General features: G+C 38.7%; 1 protein-coding gene across 2 annotated transcripts; it reads right to left on the reverse strand.

Annotated features, from left to right (window-relative positions):
* Positions 1-2,595: 2,595 nt before the first annotated feature.
* cunh5orf22 (chromosome unknown C5orf22 homolog) lies at positions 2,596-16,829 on the reverse strand. 2 transcript variants are annotated; one of them, XM_007578352.2, is made up of 10 exons: positions 16,619-16,829; positions 15,861-16,006; positions 13,196-13,345; positions 11,514-11,647; positions 8,877-9,178; positions 8,189-8,251; positions 5,034-5,155; positions 4,596-4,662; positions 3,074-3,213; positions 2,596-2,991 (listed from the first exon to the last, which is right to left on the reverse strand). In XM_007578352.2, the coding sequence occupies exons 1-10, from the start codon at positions 16,685-16,687 to the stop codon at positions 2,835-2,837; spliced, it is 1,350 nt and encodes a 449-aa protein (XP_007578414.1). In that variant the 5' UTR covers positions 16,688-16,829; the 3' UTR covers positions 2,596-2,834. The 2 variants fall into 2 exon arrangements, with proteins under 2 accessions (XP_007578414.1, XP_016519767.1); XM_016664281.1 differs by having other exon boundaries at positions 16,600-16,672.
* Between the last annotated feature and the right edge of the window lie 561 nt (positions 16,830-17,390).

Consider the following 17,390-nt stretch of genomic DNA (forward strand, 5'->3'; position numbering starts at 1 on the left):
CTTCCATGTAATTTCATGCATGGGCACAAGGCTGGAGTGTAAAAAGATGATTCTTTTACACAAAGGTATGAATACGTAGACGCCTCAGTGAACACTGAGACCTACTTTACATTGCAGTACAGTGATCAGAGGTCTATTATTCATGTGGTGTGTGGATTTATTTAAACTGTTTTAAAGCACAAACTGGTTCTATCAGAATACCATATTAGGCCAATCAAAAACCGATACTTTAAGCAAACTTGTGAAATGTATGGGCCATAAAAAAGCTCAAAAACCTGATAAAGTAGGCTGGTTCTGTTAAGGGGATGACTGTGGAACCTCTGGAAATAATGATGCAAAAGAGGATTCTTCATAAAATAAATAAAAATATGGACAACCCTGACCATCCTCGTCATGAGACTGTCTTGAGAAAAGAGAGAATCTTCAGTCAGAGGTTTCTTCAGATTTGCTGTAGTACAGACCGCTGCAGGAGACCTTTCCTGCCAACAGTCATCACCATCTACAACAACTACAGTATTTGAAGAATCTGAAGTAATGAGTTACAACAACATATAGTTTCCCTTTGGAATCAATAAAGTATTTTTGAATTTGAATGTGCATTTATATGAATTCAGGCCTCCTTGTATGAATTGCTGCATCAATGATCAGCATGTGATTATGCATATGTGTAATGGAAGCTCAGATAGCTTGGATAGCTGCCTTCAGGTCATCTGCCTTGTTGGGTCTGATGTCTCATCTTTCTCTTGATCTCTTGACAACAGCCCACATATTTTTCATGTGGTTAAAGATCAGGGGCCTCATGTTTAAAAGACTGCGCAGTTTTCACACTAAAACTTGGAGTACGGAAAAATTTAGAAAAGTTCGGCGCACAAAACAAACCCAGATGCATAAAGCGTGCGCACGCATGTGGCCGCGCACCTTTCCGTTATAAATCCTAATTTACGGGAAATAGAGCGCAGCTGCTGGTCCGCCCTGTCGCCACCCATCAATACATATGCAAATTAGTATAAATACCCGAAAGTTTGCGCTTGAAGCAATAACCATGGCATCTTCCTTGTTTGGAGCAGTGCAAGCATTGATAATAATAATAATTACATATTTTATTTATAAGGTGCTTTGAAGGCAAATAATGTCACCTCACAAAAATAAAAATACATTTTAAAGAAAGAAAAATCCAAATTAAGATCGCGCAAATACCTGTTTGAACAGTAGCGCCTTCAGCCGGGATTTAAAGACAGACAGCGTGTCAGAGAGTTCTTTGAGTGGGGAATGTGGGTGTTTGTTCTAAATAGCAGAATCTTGTGCATGAGTTGTACATTTACAGAATAGAGATGCTTTATTCCATAAGGCGCATTCACAAAGCGGGCATGGCTCAACTGAAGGATGACTGCAGCTGGACCGGTACCGGTACATCACGGCTCCTTCTTTAAGTTTTGCTCAGACATCCAGGATGAACAGTCTGGGTTAATCTAAACGCTCATAAACCATCTTCAACATTTCCCAGCAGATCAATATGATCTCTGACCAATCCCTCCCTCTGAGTCCATTGGGTATGTTCTCCACCGGAGCCAAAACGCTCCACAATTACAATTTGCGTGTGATTGCATACACATCTTGATCGCCTTAAAAATAATCAAACCTGTTGATTATTTTTAATCAGGAGGTTTGAGTTAATCTGTTGATCCAACCATGTTTTCTTCTTTCAGTGAGAATGAAAGAAGAATTCCATGTACTTCGGCTCACTGACCAATGCGTTACATTTTTATGAGACAAAAACTGAGGAAAAGTACTATTTAGATTCGAGCGAGGTTTTCACATACTTTTATTTTTATTTACTTTGTGTGCGTGTTAGCTTATTGTTCGTTTACGTTCAAACAATAAGATATTAAAATCATGAAAAACATCGGATTTGGTGCTTCCTGGTCTAAATAACATTGAATGTAGTCAGACTTCAGTGTATTTAAGTGAGTTTTGACGCTTTGTAGTTTGATATTGTCCAAAGAAAAAGTTTGCGTGGCGGCCGCACATTTTCACGCCAGCGAAAAAGTGTTCATATATTTTACTTTGACGCAAAGTAAATTTTCATACGTGCCGACTTGTGCGTAACATATGGCACCGCACATTTTTTGTGCGCACGCACGCTTTATGCATGAGACCCCAGAGGAGCTTGCTGGCCAGTCAAGAACAGGAATATCGTGGTCACTGAATCAGCTTTCAGTACGTTTGGCCGTGTGAGCAGGTTCCAAGTCCTTTTGGAAAATAAAATCAGCATCTCCATGTCAGCAGAGGGAGCATGAAGTGCTCTAGAATGTCATGGTAGATGGCTATATTGACTGTGAACTTCAGAAAACAAAGTGAACCAAAGCCAGCAGATGACATGGCATCCTAAGACATCACTGACTGTGGAAGCTTCACAACTGCCTTCAAGCAGCATGGATTCTGTGCCTCTCCACTCTTCCTGCAGACCCTGGAATCCTTGATTTCCACATGAAATGCAGAATTTACCTTAATCTGAAATCAGGACTCTGGACCACTGGGCAACTGTCTCTTTTTTCCCCATCTAAGGTAAGATGCCTCCAACATGAAAAACTATGATTCCTGGTCAAATCAATTTTATTTATTGGGCTCATACAGTCACATTTCTTTAAATCTGAAGAGGGTACAAAACGTCACTTAAAGGACAGCAATTTTTATTCCCCAGTCTTGGGGACAAAATGACCAAAACTGGGAAAAGTACAAAAAGTTTGAAACAGACAATTCACAGTAACTTTTTTTTTCACTTTGAGCCAAATTTGTTTGAGTTTGAGTTCAAGATAAATTGTTTGTGTGCCAGTTTAAGAAGTGCTTGGCTGGCAGTCCTTAGCATCTTTATTACTGCTTTTGTAGTCTTTATGCACATCGAGGTCACCATACAATGCCTCTAGTACATCCAGAACTCTACTTTGAACTGAATCCACCTGCTCAGCTGGGCAGTATTCATCTAGACTAGACCTGTCAACAAAAGACAGAGATTTACATTCACTCTTTCATTTTCTCTCCAATCAGATCTTGTGGACCGAGTGTTAATCTTTACCTTGACATAGTCACCAGAGTCGGTGTGGGCAGAGCTTTCAGGACAAGCTGCACAGCAGAAATCAGTCCACTGATCTCCTCCTCGGTACTGATGTGGTGCGGCAGCTCATCTGAGTCACAGGTCAGGCCTGCTTGGTGAACCTGAGTCATGCAGTGATTGGTCAAAGTAGGCAAAAAACGCGATTAAATCAGATTTAAAGGTTAGGAGGAAAACAGCAGAAAGCAAAATGTTTTAACAGATTCAGACTGTTATCCTGATTGTCCATGTCTGTCAGTTTTTAGACAGTAGTTCTTCTTTTTAAATCATGTAATGGGTTTCATTGTGCCAGTGACACCTTAAAGCTTTTAAATCCTCTCTTCACATGCAAATCATTCACTGATAATCTATATAAATTAGAATTCAATGCCTCATTATTGAGGCTCCATAGATCCTGGATTACTCCTGTTTTGAGGCTCATTTTTGAGCAACTTGTTTTGCTGTGTTTTTTTCTTAATTTGAATGAGACATTTCAGGCTCCGTCCCCCTCCAGGTCGAAGAGTACTCCACCTATCCAACCTTACATGTTGGAGACAGAGTCTGACCCAAAGCAGGAAAATGAACTTGCAGAACCATACATTCAATGGTCAGGACCACCCCAGGGGATAAGCAAAGTAAGTGGCTGCTTAGGACCCCGGGGCCACCAGGGGGCCCCTCTAAGTGGAGCAGATTTTTTATTATTATTATTGTTTATATTAACAAAAACACACAATTTCATGATAAAGTCGTAATTTTTTTAAGAAGAAATTGTTTTATTTATATAGCACTTTTTCAGCAACAAGGCAGTTCAAGCAGTAATATATATTTGATCATGAAATTGTTTTATATGGCCAAAAAGAAAAAATAAACTGCTCTTGGGGGCCCTCCAATGGCCCTTCACTTGACAACCATCCAGCACACCCTCCACTAAGTCAAAGGTGTAAAAACTTTCATCAACATCTAAAGATTTCTTCATAAAGATATCTTTACTTGGTTTTAATCTGGCTTCATAAATGTAATAAATGACTTCCCTAAAGCCCTCGACAATAAGCAACATTGTGCAGCACTTTTCATTTTCATTAAAATCTGATATTTTAAACCACAGTCTTGCCAGCATTGGGGCCTCTGGTTTACAGTACTTTAGGCTCGTTTGACCCATTTTCTGAAATAATTCAGCTAATAATTATTTGACTACTTTGGGATCAACACATGCTGTGTACAGAGCATCACAGATATTCAGGATATAAGTATCATAAAAACAGAATGACATGACCTGAAAGGTAATATGCCCCATTCTCTCACAGCAGCATACTGTACATACTTCATTTGAATACAGGCACAATATACAAACCATTGAACCACTATACAGACTTTAAGTACATGGCAGCATTTCTTCATGTTTGGACTCATGTAAATCAATTTGTATATGAATGGCCGCCTGGATGGCAAGGTGGTAAACAGCAGCTTTAGGAAAATAGAAGAATTCTTACCCTATGTTGATGCTTACCATTTCATAGTCAGGTGAAGGATTTCTTGCCTTCAAACTGGAAACCAGTTGGTTTAATGAAGACATGCTAAAAAGAAATAAGTAAAGTGACACACTGACTATTTCAAGACAGAAGAGATGATTTTTACAGTTGTGAACTGAAGTATAATGATGACATTAATAATGCAGCAGCAGCTGCCAGCATGCGACATGCAGCCACAGATTTTGGTCTCTTAGTCCAACACAGATACAAATATGATCAAGTTATCCAGTGTGTGATTGGTACTGTACAAATTAACTTGTTTTACCTACCTATCAGGGTGAGGATGACAAATGTGTGAACAAAAAAGTTAACATATGACATGCATAATAAATTGTACAAAGTTTTGTACACTCATTCACTTATATGCAGCTGAGCTGCAGACATTTTCTAATGACATAAAAGCAGAGGAACTGTACCCTGGTTTAGAGGCCCATCGTGTAACCGTCTGTTCTCCATCATCTTCCAGCAGATCAGCGAATGCCGCCTCCAGGTCCTCTAACTGATGAATACGGTGATCTACACACTCCTCCAGCTCTGCCTTCAGACACACACACACACACACAGTGTGTCTTTCTATCTTCACCAGGACTTTGCATTGACTTCCATTCACTGAAGCTTAACCGTGATCCTTACTATTGCCTGTACATGCCTAACGCTAACCTAAACTTAATTAAAACCTTAGTCCTAAATCTAACCCCCAACCCAAAACTAGCACTTCTCTCTGGGCCCCATAAGGAGCAGTCAGTCCATGCAACATCGTATTTATGAAATGGTCCTTATGGAGAGAGAGAGAGATTGATACAATGGTTATAAAAGTTATAAAAAGTCTATACAAATGTTCAAATGCCAGGTTTTCATGATGTAAAAAAATGACAGCAATACAAATAATTTCACAACTTTTTCCACCTTTAATGTGACCTATAATCTGCATAATGCAATTGAAAAACCAACTGAAACCTTTAAAGGGGTGAAATACAAAATAGAAAATTTAAAATAACCTGGTTGCATAAATATGCACAACCTTAAACTAATACTTTGTTGCACCACCTTTGGCTTTTATTACAACACTCAGTCTTTTTGGGTTGGAGCCTGTCAACGTGGCACATCTTGATGTAGCAATATTTGCCCACTCTATTTTGCAAAATCGCTCCAAATCCGACAGATTGTGAGGGCATATCCTGTGCACAGCCCTCTTCAGGTCAGCAGATGTTTGATGGGATTCAGGTCTGGATTCTGACTTGGCCATTCCAAAGCTTCCACCTCATTCTGGTATGGACATCCTTTTGTTGTTAGATGTGTGTTTTGGGTCATCGTCCTGCTGAAAGATGAAGTTCCTCTCCATCTTTAGCTTACTGATAGAAGGCCAAAGGTTTTGTGCCAACACTAACTGGTACTTGGAACTGTATATAATGCCCTCCACTCGGATTGAGGCCCCAGGTCCAACTGATGAAAAACAGCCCCCCGAGCATGATTCTGCCACCACCATGCTTCACTGCAGGTATGATGTTCTTTTGGTGATGAGCAGTGTTGTTTTTGCACCAAATATATCTTTTGGAATTATGTCCAAAAAGTTCAACCTTGATTTTCACACATGTGAAAATGTGTTATGATTTCCAAACGTATGAAGAACATAGGAGGTTGTTGTTACATGAAGTACACAGCTTGTACTTGACATAAATTCCAGCAGCTCCTTCAGTGTTGATGTCGGCCTCTTGGCAGCCTCCCTGACCGCGTTTCCTCTCGTCTTATCACCAACCTTGAATGGATATCCTGTTGTTTGTAACGTCACTGTTGTGCCATATTTTCTCCACGTGATGATGACGGTCTTCACTGTGTTCCATGGTATATTTAATTGCTTGGGAATTCTTTTGTAGTCTTCATCTGACTGATATCTTTGAATCATGAGGTCCGTCTGATGCTTTGGAAGCTCTGTGGATCATGGCTTATTCTGGAAGGTGTGGCTACAAAGACCTTAGGAAAAGCCTACCAGAACANATATGTATTTTTGTGTGTCGTTGAGTGTTTTATGTGTGTCTGTGAGCTCTCTTTGCCCTTTCCCTCTGCCACAGCTTCCATCCTCTTTCTATCTTCTGCTGCTCCTCTTCCGTTTTTGTGACCTGTGCTTCATACGACAGCTTTTTGGGAGGATGTCTGGTCCTGGGTGGGTTTTTTCTTGAAATCAAACTGCTCTGCAGTGAATCTGGCATTCCATGGGGTGCATTTTCTCCTGCTTTATCCCCTTCCTCTTGGCTGGCTTGTTTGTCTTTTTGTTTAGTTTCTCCAAGCTGCAGAGGGGGTCCAGTTTCCTCCTTGCTGACTGCATCTGCATTCTGTTGCAGGTCTGCCTCTGAACTTGTCTCATTCAGATCCAAATCTGATTCCTCCTCCTCGGCTGTACATTTGCTCACCTCCTCTACAGGGATAAACATGCACTGGGTGAGAAGATTTCTGTGAACCACCCTTTCTGGGCCACCATTCTCGGGTTGTACCACATACACTGGTATTTCAGGCTGTTTCTTCACCACAATATAAGGACATGGCTCCCACTTGTCTCCGAGCTTCTGCCGTCCTTCCACATGACATATTTTGACCAGCACCCGGTCCCCTGGGCTGAATACTTGATCCTTTGCTTTTTGATCATAGTATTTCTTTTGTTGTTCCTTGGCAGTCCTAGAACTGTGATTAGCCTGCGCATAAGCCTCCAGCATGCAGTCATGGAGTGTCTGCACATAGTCACTGTAGCTCGCTTGGCTGTTAGAGGTTGAGGTCCCAAACACCAGATCCACTGGAAGTCTGGGATGTCTCCCAAACATTAAATAGTATGGAGTATATCCAGTTGAGTCATGTCTCGTGCAGTTGTAAGCATGGGTCATGGCATCCACATATTCATGCCACCTGGGCTTTAGGTGAGGCGGCAGAGTTCCCAGCATATTCATTAGGGTCCGGTTGAACCTTTCAGTGGTCCCATTGCCCTGTGGGTGATATGGAGTGGTGTGAGTCTTAGTGATGCCAGTGATCTTGCATAATTCTTTTACAATTGCACTCTCAAAATTGCGTCCTTGGTCTGCATGGAGCTTTGCTGGAAAACCAAACCGGCAGAAGAAGTTCTTCCACAGAACCTTGGCTACTGTGCGTGCTTTTTGGTCTTTGGTGGGGTAGGCTTGAGCATAACGAGAAAAGTGATCCGTTACAACAAGTACGTTTTCAATGCCCCCCTTTGACTTTTCCAGGCAGAGAAAGTCTACACACACAAGCTCCATGGGGGCATTGCTGTGGATGCTGACAAGAGGAGCTCCAACAGTGCCTGTGGGGGTNTTTTTTTTTTTTTTTTTGAGGTCTGAAAGCACTGCATCTTTTTTGTTATTTTGACCAACAATATTCATTTTACTCAAACATATACCTAAAAAGAGTAAAATCAGAGAAAATGATCATTTTAAGTGGCCTCTTAATTTTTCCAGAGCAATATTTCATGCATTACTTCTTATCCTATAGTTTAATATAAACGGATACATTTTCCTGTTACTAAGTTTCACAAATTTTCTGTAATTGACATGAGTTAGACTATTCTAACCTGATCAGCACCCATCCTTGGTTCTCTGAAGTAGTAGAGCTTCTTGAGGACGGAATACTCTTCCTGGAAAAGAATTACAGTTATCAGGTTAGTCTAAAATGATACCTTTGATTCCAGACTACAGTAAGATCATTATTATAGATTACATGTATAAGAATAGCATAGACACACTCAGAGGTGGCCCTGGGTGAACCACCTAGTGGCGACCGCCCATTCCCCCACCCTCCATACCCCATCCATGAAGCTGTACTCAATATACAAGCTTGAATTTATAAAGAATTTTATTTGACCCCATGTATTTATCACATCATGACTGATGAGATAAATACAGGTTCCTCTGATAATTGATAAAGGTATGAACAACATTTAAAGACATTGCATTTTTTCTCCAGATGTCAATGACAGTTGAAATTGTTATTTTCCACAATGAAAACCCTTGTACATTGTCTTATTGTTTTTTGGAAGAGGCCTGTGTCATTTCCAACCAGAATCTAACTTCTTGGTTGAATGGGAAACAAACTAAATGTCAGTCTGCCTGGGGTATTAACCTTTTTTTTTTTTGCTTACCTGCAAGTGTTGCAGAAACCAACCCTTATTTTTTTACAAAAGTATTATTTTCTGGGTCAAACACATTTGGAAACATAGATCAACTTGTTGGAAGAACAACATTCAGGCATAGATGAGATACCTGTGTGTATATTTCTTTAAAAGGGTTTTTACAGGAGAAGAAATCCAAATCAATGTCTAGGATGTATGGATCCGTTTCACTGAGAAATGTAGCCAATCTCCTAACAACATAACTAGTTGATCCTTCATTTTTATCTTCATCTCCAAAGTCTGTGCAATTGCTGCTCAGCTTTCTCTGTAAGTTGCTGTCCTCTGTTGGCAGCAGTGTAGGAGTTGTTACAGATGAAGGTTCCCCATCCCCTCTCAGATCTGTTCGAGCTTTTTTGGATAAATGTGTCACAGAATCCCTCTCTGGGTCATGCCCTGAAACCCAGAGTCAGATGAACAAGAAAACATCAAAGAAAATTATAAGAACTTAAATTATTTGAACATTTGCATATTAAATAACAAAATATAACATCTATTTTCTAACATTTATTTGTTTTGACAGAAAGTTATTAGTTATAGAAAGTAACAAAACTAAAAAAAAATTGACGACAATGAAAAAATGTTCCACATTTGAAGGACAAAACATAAAAAATATTTTTTTGAAATGTGTTTGTAACAAATGTGGCTTTTAAAACATGCAGACAAATGCATATGTGGACACCCTTTAACAGTGTTAGCCTTCAGTCTTCCATTCAAAGCATAGTTAGCTTTGAGTTTCCAAAGTATCGGATGGGAGTCACTGTAAAAAGGTGTCATTCAACACTGAAAGAACAGCTTGAAATATACCACAGAACACACACGCAAATAAAAACATTAAGTAGGAAAATGTGGGGTCTGGGATTACTTTTTGACATAGAACTAAGGTTTTGCTTCAGCTGAATGACTTTAAAAACAATTCAAAATACCAAAGTCCTAACCCAAAACCTTACCAAGAAAAAGGTCTTCAGTTCAGTAAGCACAACCCAGCAAGTACAAGCATAAATCCAACCAATAAACAATGTTTTCACTAGAAGATAACCTACCCTAATTCATTTCATTATTTTGTAAAGAGCAAGTCAAATTCCGAAACACATCTGTTTTTAAATCCTTTACGACACCAGAAAAAAAAAAAACTGTAGACAAACAATGTCATATTCATACAGATTTGTGACGGGTAATCTGGGTAAAAGTTCCCAAGTTGAGGAATGGCAAGTTATCTTAGGCTGCAGCCTGACGTGACCCAAATCCGATTTTTTTGTCAAATCCGATTTTTTGGCTGGGCTGTTCACACTGCCACACATATTCAACCTGTATGTGTTCTGCAGTCTGAACGGGCAAACGACCTGAAAGTGTCCCACATGCGCAGTAGAGGGCGCAATAGCGTCAGCGTTCTCAGTGTTCTGCCAACCGCAGTGAAAAGAAGAAGTGCTCAGTGTTTGCAGAAGTAAACATGGAGGCTAACGGTGGAGCTTAGCTTACATATTTGAAGTTGTTGTCCAACCGTAGCAGCATATTAACAACTTAATCCTCATTATAGTCCATCATGGTTGTCGTTGAGTATCAGTGACGTTCAGTTCAGATGAATGCGACCTGAACGTTAGGTTTGAATCATTTGAATCGGATACGTATTGGATATGAAAGTAACTTCACATTCAGGACACATTCGAAAAGAATCCTAACTGTTCTGTTCAGACTGTCATGAGAAGATCAGATATAGGTCACATTACGTCAAAAAAAAAATCGGAATTGGGTCACTTCAGCCTGCAATGTGAATGCAGCCTAATTCACCCCATGAAACACCATGAGGGTATTATTTTATATATTTCTCATGAACATATTTGTTTACTTTGCAGTTGAATTGTATGGGATTGATATCACATTAAAAGCATAAAACATTTAAAAATGGTTTATCATGTTTTTTTTTACATAAGGTAAAAAACATCACTCTGGCTTCTCAGCAGGGCACTATGCACTCTTTAGACCTGCTCCTTCTATCCACTGTTGACATGCCATTTCATATCACAGTCCATATAGGTAACATTTACTTGTAAACGATTAACAATCTAGAAAACATAAATACTTTTATGTAAAGTTCCTTATTGTACAAGACGGTTAACTTACTGAAAACAATGTTTAAAGTAAAAGTAGTGAATGTATCACACTGTGCCCATTGGACTAGCTGAACAATTGTTGCAGAATCAGATTGACAGATTGTGAACCTCCACTGTATCTTTAATTTATGCAAAGCCAACACCTCATGAATGTCAATACTAGTTAGTGATTATAAGTAGTGTTTGTCAACTAAAGATTGTCACATCTTCCATGTGATAGAAAATCTGTGCAGGAAGCTGGAGATTGAAAGTTCTCCATACCATCAGCACAATCTGAATGAATCTAAGAAAAATGTCAAAATACCAATGAAACATGCAAACAAAGAGTATAAATGGCTCCTACATAAATTAGCTGATCAAAGTTTATGCTTTTTAACCCCTTACCTGTTACCCCAAAAACAGTTCAGATGCAACGTAATGGAAACATGACAACACTGCTGTCCTTAAGGATTGACTGACTTGAATTCAAGTGTTTGTTGGGTTACAGTTAAGGTGTTGATGCCAATTAAAATATTTTGGGAAAATAGAGCTCACAACCACCTAATCTTTCCTATGAAAATAAATTTAGCTCCAACAAAGCTAGTTCAAACTTAAAAGATGTAATCACTTTTTGAAGGTACCTGGAAGTGGCCCAGTTGATGTTTTGACAGGATTTACTTTGACTATGTTCAGTCTGAGACTTTTTGAGTTCTCCAGCAGCTCGTCACAAACATACAGACCATCACTGAGGAAGTAGTTCTCTGTACTGGTCAACCTGGAAAATAATAAGAGGATAGAGATAACGTAACATTTAATCTTCTGTTGTTTCTGTTTTTTTACTAGAGAAACTGAGAATAGAGGATCTCAAATTTTTACTGTAAAAACTGCACAAAGTCTGGGGTTCTGTTTAGCTGTGACAACTTCCTGGAGGGGTCATCGGCTCAACTGCTGTTCCCAACAACTTAATACAGATTATTCTCTTGGCTCTGTCTTTCGATGTCTAACCCCGTCTCTCTCCCAGACATAATTATTGGCAGAGATTTTGTCGCAACTAACAGTACATGCTGTCTTTCATTATATAACCTTTAAGACCAGCTCTGAGCTTATTTGTTAAGCTGTGTTTCTCTCTGAAAGGAAGCTGCTAAAGAAGCTACGTCCGGATGTTTTTACTTTTCTCCAACACTGAAAGTACTCCTGGATCAGTGCTTCTGTTTCTTTTGTGTCTATGCTCTGTATTCTTAAATACCCAGTGAGGTGTGGCAGAGGTTGTTGGAGATGTTGGAGGTTTTTTCCTGCATGCATGTTCGGCATGAAGGATTCCTGTAAAGTCAATGACACAAAGCAAGCGGTTGTCTTCTGTTGCTACATGTCCATCCGGAAGGAGTGAATTCTGCAAGTCAATGACTCAATGCGATCTGCTGGGTTTCCTTATATTAAAAATTTGACCAGTGATAATAATAAACTGAACATGACTTTATTGGTTGATAACTAGAATTAACTGGAATAGATGTGTTAATGGTTTGAAATGCCTTTTTCATAAAGTGCCTTGAGATGACAAGTTGTCAGTTTTGATAATAAACTGAATCAAATCAAATGTAAAGCATGTAAGGCTCAAATGGTCCTTGCCAACATGCTTTCCAGTCATTTGTCTGCAACTCAACATCCCTTTGATCCTGGGACACTTTGGGATGGGGAATCTGACAAGAGGTCAGCAATCTTTTAAATTCAAAGAGCCACGTTTGCCCCGCTCCCACAAAATAAAATTTGTCTTGAGCCACAAAAAAAAGACAAATTTTAGTTTTAAAAAAACACTAAAAACGTTTGTTTTGAAAGCAAAGTAAATAAAACTAAAAGTTCTATTTTCAAATTTCATGACAAAATGGATCATTTAAAGTTTACAAAGGGAAAAAAAACTATTAATTATTAGTTGTGAAAAAAGACCAGGTGAGTGATGCCTTTATATAACAGAAAGATGTATGATGAAAGATACACAGCCCACTTAAAAAAGGTAAAGTACACAACTTGAAGCTAAAAAAATTAATTTTACAAGCCTCAAAACATTGCTGTCCTTCTATTGTAGATATTCTATGCAGATATTGTAAGTGTAATTTTAGCAGTGCTAAAATTACACTTTCTTATTACCTTTATAATTCAAGACAAATTCTATATTTTGTTTTGTTGTAAAGGAGCCACAATGGAAGAACCAAAGGGCCACTTGTGGGTCTGAAGCCTCAGCTTGCAGACCCCTGAACAAGTCTGACCTAGTAATAAATACACATTCCTTTCAACAAAAATAACCATTTATTATCTATGTTTATCTTACCTGATGGTTGTAGTAGATGAGTCTCTGCCAACATTGAATGTGTGCTCTCCTTCACTGATCTGTTGAGACCAGTAAGGATGCAGCCACACCATGTAGCTCAGATGACCAGCATACACCATAGGCATTATCCAGTTTTCTATACTCAGCTCACTAAAAGACAAAAGAAAAATACAACTCTTATCAAGTGTCCATATATTTCAGCAGATTCAGCAAAATGAAGGTAGGAGAAAAGACACAACCCTTTGAACAACAGGCCTGATTCCTTTTAAAGTTTCCTAAAAACAAATGTACCAGTCTAAAACTCAGTTAAATGACATTCGTCCCTGGTGTGATGATTCAGTCCCTTATTTGTCTTATTTGTCTTATTTGATAGTTTGGCAAACTTGAGGTTTGCCAAACTATCACATAGTTAAAAAGGGTTAAAACCTTTTAAAACATCTTCACACCTCTTAAGAAGTCTGCACTTAATTAAAACATAAACTTGTTCTACAATAGTCAAACAAATAAGGCACATGTTCAGTTTTTTACATGTGCCAAACCAAAATGTGTGCATCTGTTCAACTCTCAAACTGCATGCAAAAAAAGTTTCTTTGGTTGGGTGAACAAACTCCTGGCCAAGATCAGAAAGTTGTTAGTAATTGATCAGTAGCGCACTGCTGGCAGACAGTTAGTGAGGAAGAGAACACACTTGCTGTACGTCATGTAAGTCAACACAAAGTTACTGATCGCAGACTGGATGGGCAAAATTTTTATCTCTAAGTTGTAACAGAGCAGAAAACTGTAGGGCAGGGGTCACCAACTCCAGCCCTCCAGGGCTACCATCCTGCAACTTTTAGATTCCCCTCTTCTCCAAAATGTCTGAATTCCCTCACCAGCATTCATTCCTCTCTGCAATAGGCTGGAAACGAGCAGTTTATTTGATCCAGGCATGTTTGAGCAGAGACCATCTAAAAGTTACAGGATGGTAGGACTGGAGGACTGGAGTTGGTGACCCCTGGTTTAGGGTAATGTAGCAACCTGATACAATACATACACTGATTGTAGCAGGTTGCTACAATCAATAGCAGCCACACAGAAGGAAGAAGGAAGGAAACAAACACACCCAGTATAACGCTTTCATTTTATTGGCTGAGAGGTTGTCAGACAATGGTACATTTTTTTCAAGAGCAGGGAGGATTTGCAAGTGAGCAGAAACGTTTGCTAGCAGAGTCTTTATCTGAGCAGAGAGAATTTTGAGCGTGAGGAGAAATGTTTGAGAGAGTACAGAGAATATATGAAAAAGAGCAGAAGTTTGCGTGCAAGTATTACGAGTTTTGAGTTTGTCTTGTCTTCTATGCCTTAATGTTGGCTGAACAGGCAAAAAGGCCTCAACATATGTCTCTGGTAGCTCTGTGATCATCACCACCTTCACCATTATAGCCATGTTTGTTTGTCAGAGGTTTGCTCTACCTAGGCTACACTTCACATGGGCGCAGCGATCTTGCCCTGGTTTCAATCAAATGAAGGGAACGTTTTACATCAGTGGTGCCCAAAGTTGGTCCTGGAGGGCCGGCATCCTGCGTGTTTTAGTTCTCTCCCTGGTTTAATGGAGAGAACCAGGGAAATGGATCATTTGATCCATTTGCCTGGATCAAATGATGGCTCATTAGAGGCCTAAGAAGAATATTGAAATGGTTGTTAATACCACCAGGGAGAGAATTAAAACATGCAGGATGACGGCCCTCAATGACCGACTTTGGGCACCCCTGTCTTACATTGTCCTAAGTTTGTTGGTCACTGACAAAACCAGCTTGGTCCTCATCAATGAGCTCTGAGAAAACTGCCTTCAGCCTATTGGACATGACAGAGGCATCCATCCATCCATCCATCCATCTATCCATCCATCTTCTTTACAACCTTGTCCCTAGTGGGGTTGGGAGGGTTGCTGGTGCCTATCTCCAGCTAATGTTCCAGGCAAGAGGCAGAGTCACCCTGTACAGGTCTGACAGAGGCATATTATTTGTAATCTTGGGTCACGAATGATATAAGGTCTATACGAGTTGCATAATGTTTTATTATTGCCTTTTTCAGGCATAACTGTTATAATTGCTTCAGACAATAATGGCAGTATTGTCATTTTTACTTGAGTCCATTTTAATGACTTTCGTAACATGAAGACAATTCTTCTTCAAAAGCCTTATACTACTCAGATGGTAGACCAACTGTACTGGGCATTTTGTTGTAATTTTTACCGCTAGCATCAAGTCTGTTTTATACGGGGTTTTGTTAAACTTTTATTCTGTCATTGTCCAATTGTTAATCTAATCAATCAAGGAATATTTTAAAATCTTTGTTTCGGTTTTGCAAATAATGTTTTATAGTATCTTTGATAAGATTTGTCAACATGTTCTAAACTACTTCCTAATATTCCTGTCTCTGGGTCAGTTATTGAACAAACTGATTGCATAATAATTTTTTGTTTTATTTTATTTTATTTATTTTTATTTTTTTTACAAATTTTTTTGCAATAGTTTTGTTGCCTTCTGTCCCGTTTCATAGAAGGATTCTTTTAGGAATCTATATATTTTTCTTCTACTACTTCTTCTTGCACTGAAATATACCAACAGATTTTAAATTTATTTCTCCCAAATGTGAAAACAACAATGTATTATTCTGCTGCTCTTACCTGAGGAGTTTCTCCTTTTCAAATACTGTGTCAGCAGGCATGTTGACAGGGATAAGAAGGTCAGGATGGGAGTCTAAATGAACCAGTCTGATGTTGTTGAGTGGAAGATGTCTTGATGCAATGGCTCGATAGATGTGATGGACCACCTGCAACAATATATAGAAATTACACACAATATTGTTTTACTAGATAACATTTATCAAAACAAAAAAATATATATTACTCTAATCTGTCACCATTTGTTAATTGTACAGATAAATAACCCATATATTTAAATAAAAAACCTCTGCCTGTTGTATTGGTGGGATTTACTTTCTTTCTTACAGTCTCCATCTGATTTTTACTATTATCTGTACATGTACGCTTCCATATCCCCGTCACTTGGTTCTGATGGAGTTCAATTTCCTCACGGGGCGACAGTAAAGTCCATTTGTATTATTCTCCAGACATTATTGAAGTAATTATTTAAATGGGTAATCTGTAAATTAGCCTGAACTAATGTTTTTTTTGTTGTTGTTGTTTTTTTATGTTTTTGTTATCCTCTTCAGGATTGAATATCTTAGTTTTCATTCAGTCAGTTTGACATTATTCATATGAGAGAATCTTATTCGATTTTTTTCTGATAGCGGTCAGTAAAGAATAAAGATACGTCCTTAAAGGTTTGTATTTCAACAGTCCAGCTACTTGTATTGAGCTTGTTGCTGCCACATCTGGCACTGTTGGTTCTGTAGTCACTGACCGAAGACAAACATCCTTACATGGTGGTGGTCCTCCACTATCCACACAGGCAGCTTATCGTAGAACCTTTTCCGCGCCAAGGTATTCATTTCTGCATGAAGTTGTTGCCCTAACGGACTCTTTAATCAGATTGACTTGAGAAAGCTAGCAGTAACCCTTTTTGTACGAAGAGTGCAGTCATGTCCGCGAGCGAAAAGTAACCGGAAATTCACGCAGCAGAGTTTATATCGCCGGTTAGAAACAAGAATGGAACAGAAAGGTTCTGACACTGAGTCGTAAACAAATCAAATAATACTACAAAAAAGGAAACATTTGTAAATATAAAGATTAACGGCTACAGTTGGCTATAAATACTAAGGAAAAATCTCTAAATATTTATCAAAATATGTCATCAATGTCCTCATAGAGATGTTTTATCAAGTCAAGCTTTATGTTAGCTGCGATAATTGAGTTACACAGATGCAATTTACTCCACTAGAGTATTTACTGGACACATTTGAAAAAGACTTTACTATTATTGTTATGAGCCAGCGAGGCAGGCGATAGTAATCAACAACGAGAATAAATGCTGTTAATAATATTTATTGTTTCTATTGTGGCACCATAGCTTTCCCTTTAAATTTTATCTATTTGCCGTTAATCAAATAACCTCTGTTTGTTTGTAATGTTTGTATTGTATGCGCAAATTGGTGAACAAATTATATTAAAAAAATCTCTGTAACTCTGCAAAAAATGAATCCCAGTCCTAAATTCATATGTATAAACCCTAGGATTATTTTCAATTGAAGTAAC

The sequence above is a fragment of the Poecilia formosa genome, unplaced genomic scaffold (genome assembly GCF_000485575.1).
Source record: "Poecilia formosa unplaced genomic scaffold, Poecilia_formosa-5.1.2 Scaffold475, whole genome shotgun sequence".
NCBI classification, from domain to species: Eukaryota; Metazoa; Chordata; class Actinopteri; order Cyprinodontiformes; family Poeciliidae; genus Poecilia; species Poecilia formosa.

Excerpts from the sequence above, each read along its gene's own strand:
- cunh5orf22 (XM_007578352.2), bottom strand. The coding sequence starts at position 16,687 with ATGAATACCTTGGCGCGGAAAAGGTTCTACGATAAGCTGCCTGTGTGG. Across the intron at positions 13,346-15,860 it reads GAAAAGGAGAAACTCCTCAG|TGAGCTGAGTATAGAAAACT; the intron begins GTAAGAGCAGCA and ends TTTGTCTTTTAG. Across the intron at positions 3,214-4,595 it reads CTTCACCTGACTATGAAATG|GTTCACCAAGCAGGCCTGAC; the intron begins GTAAGCATCAAC and ends TGCATGACTCAG.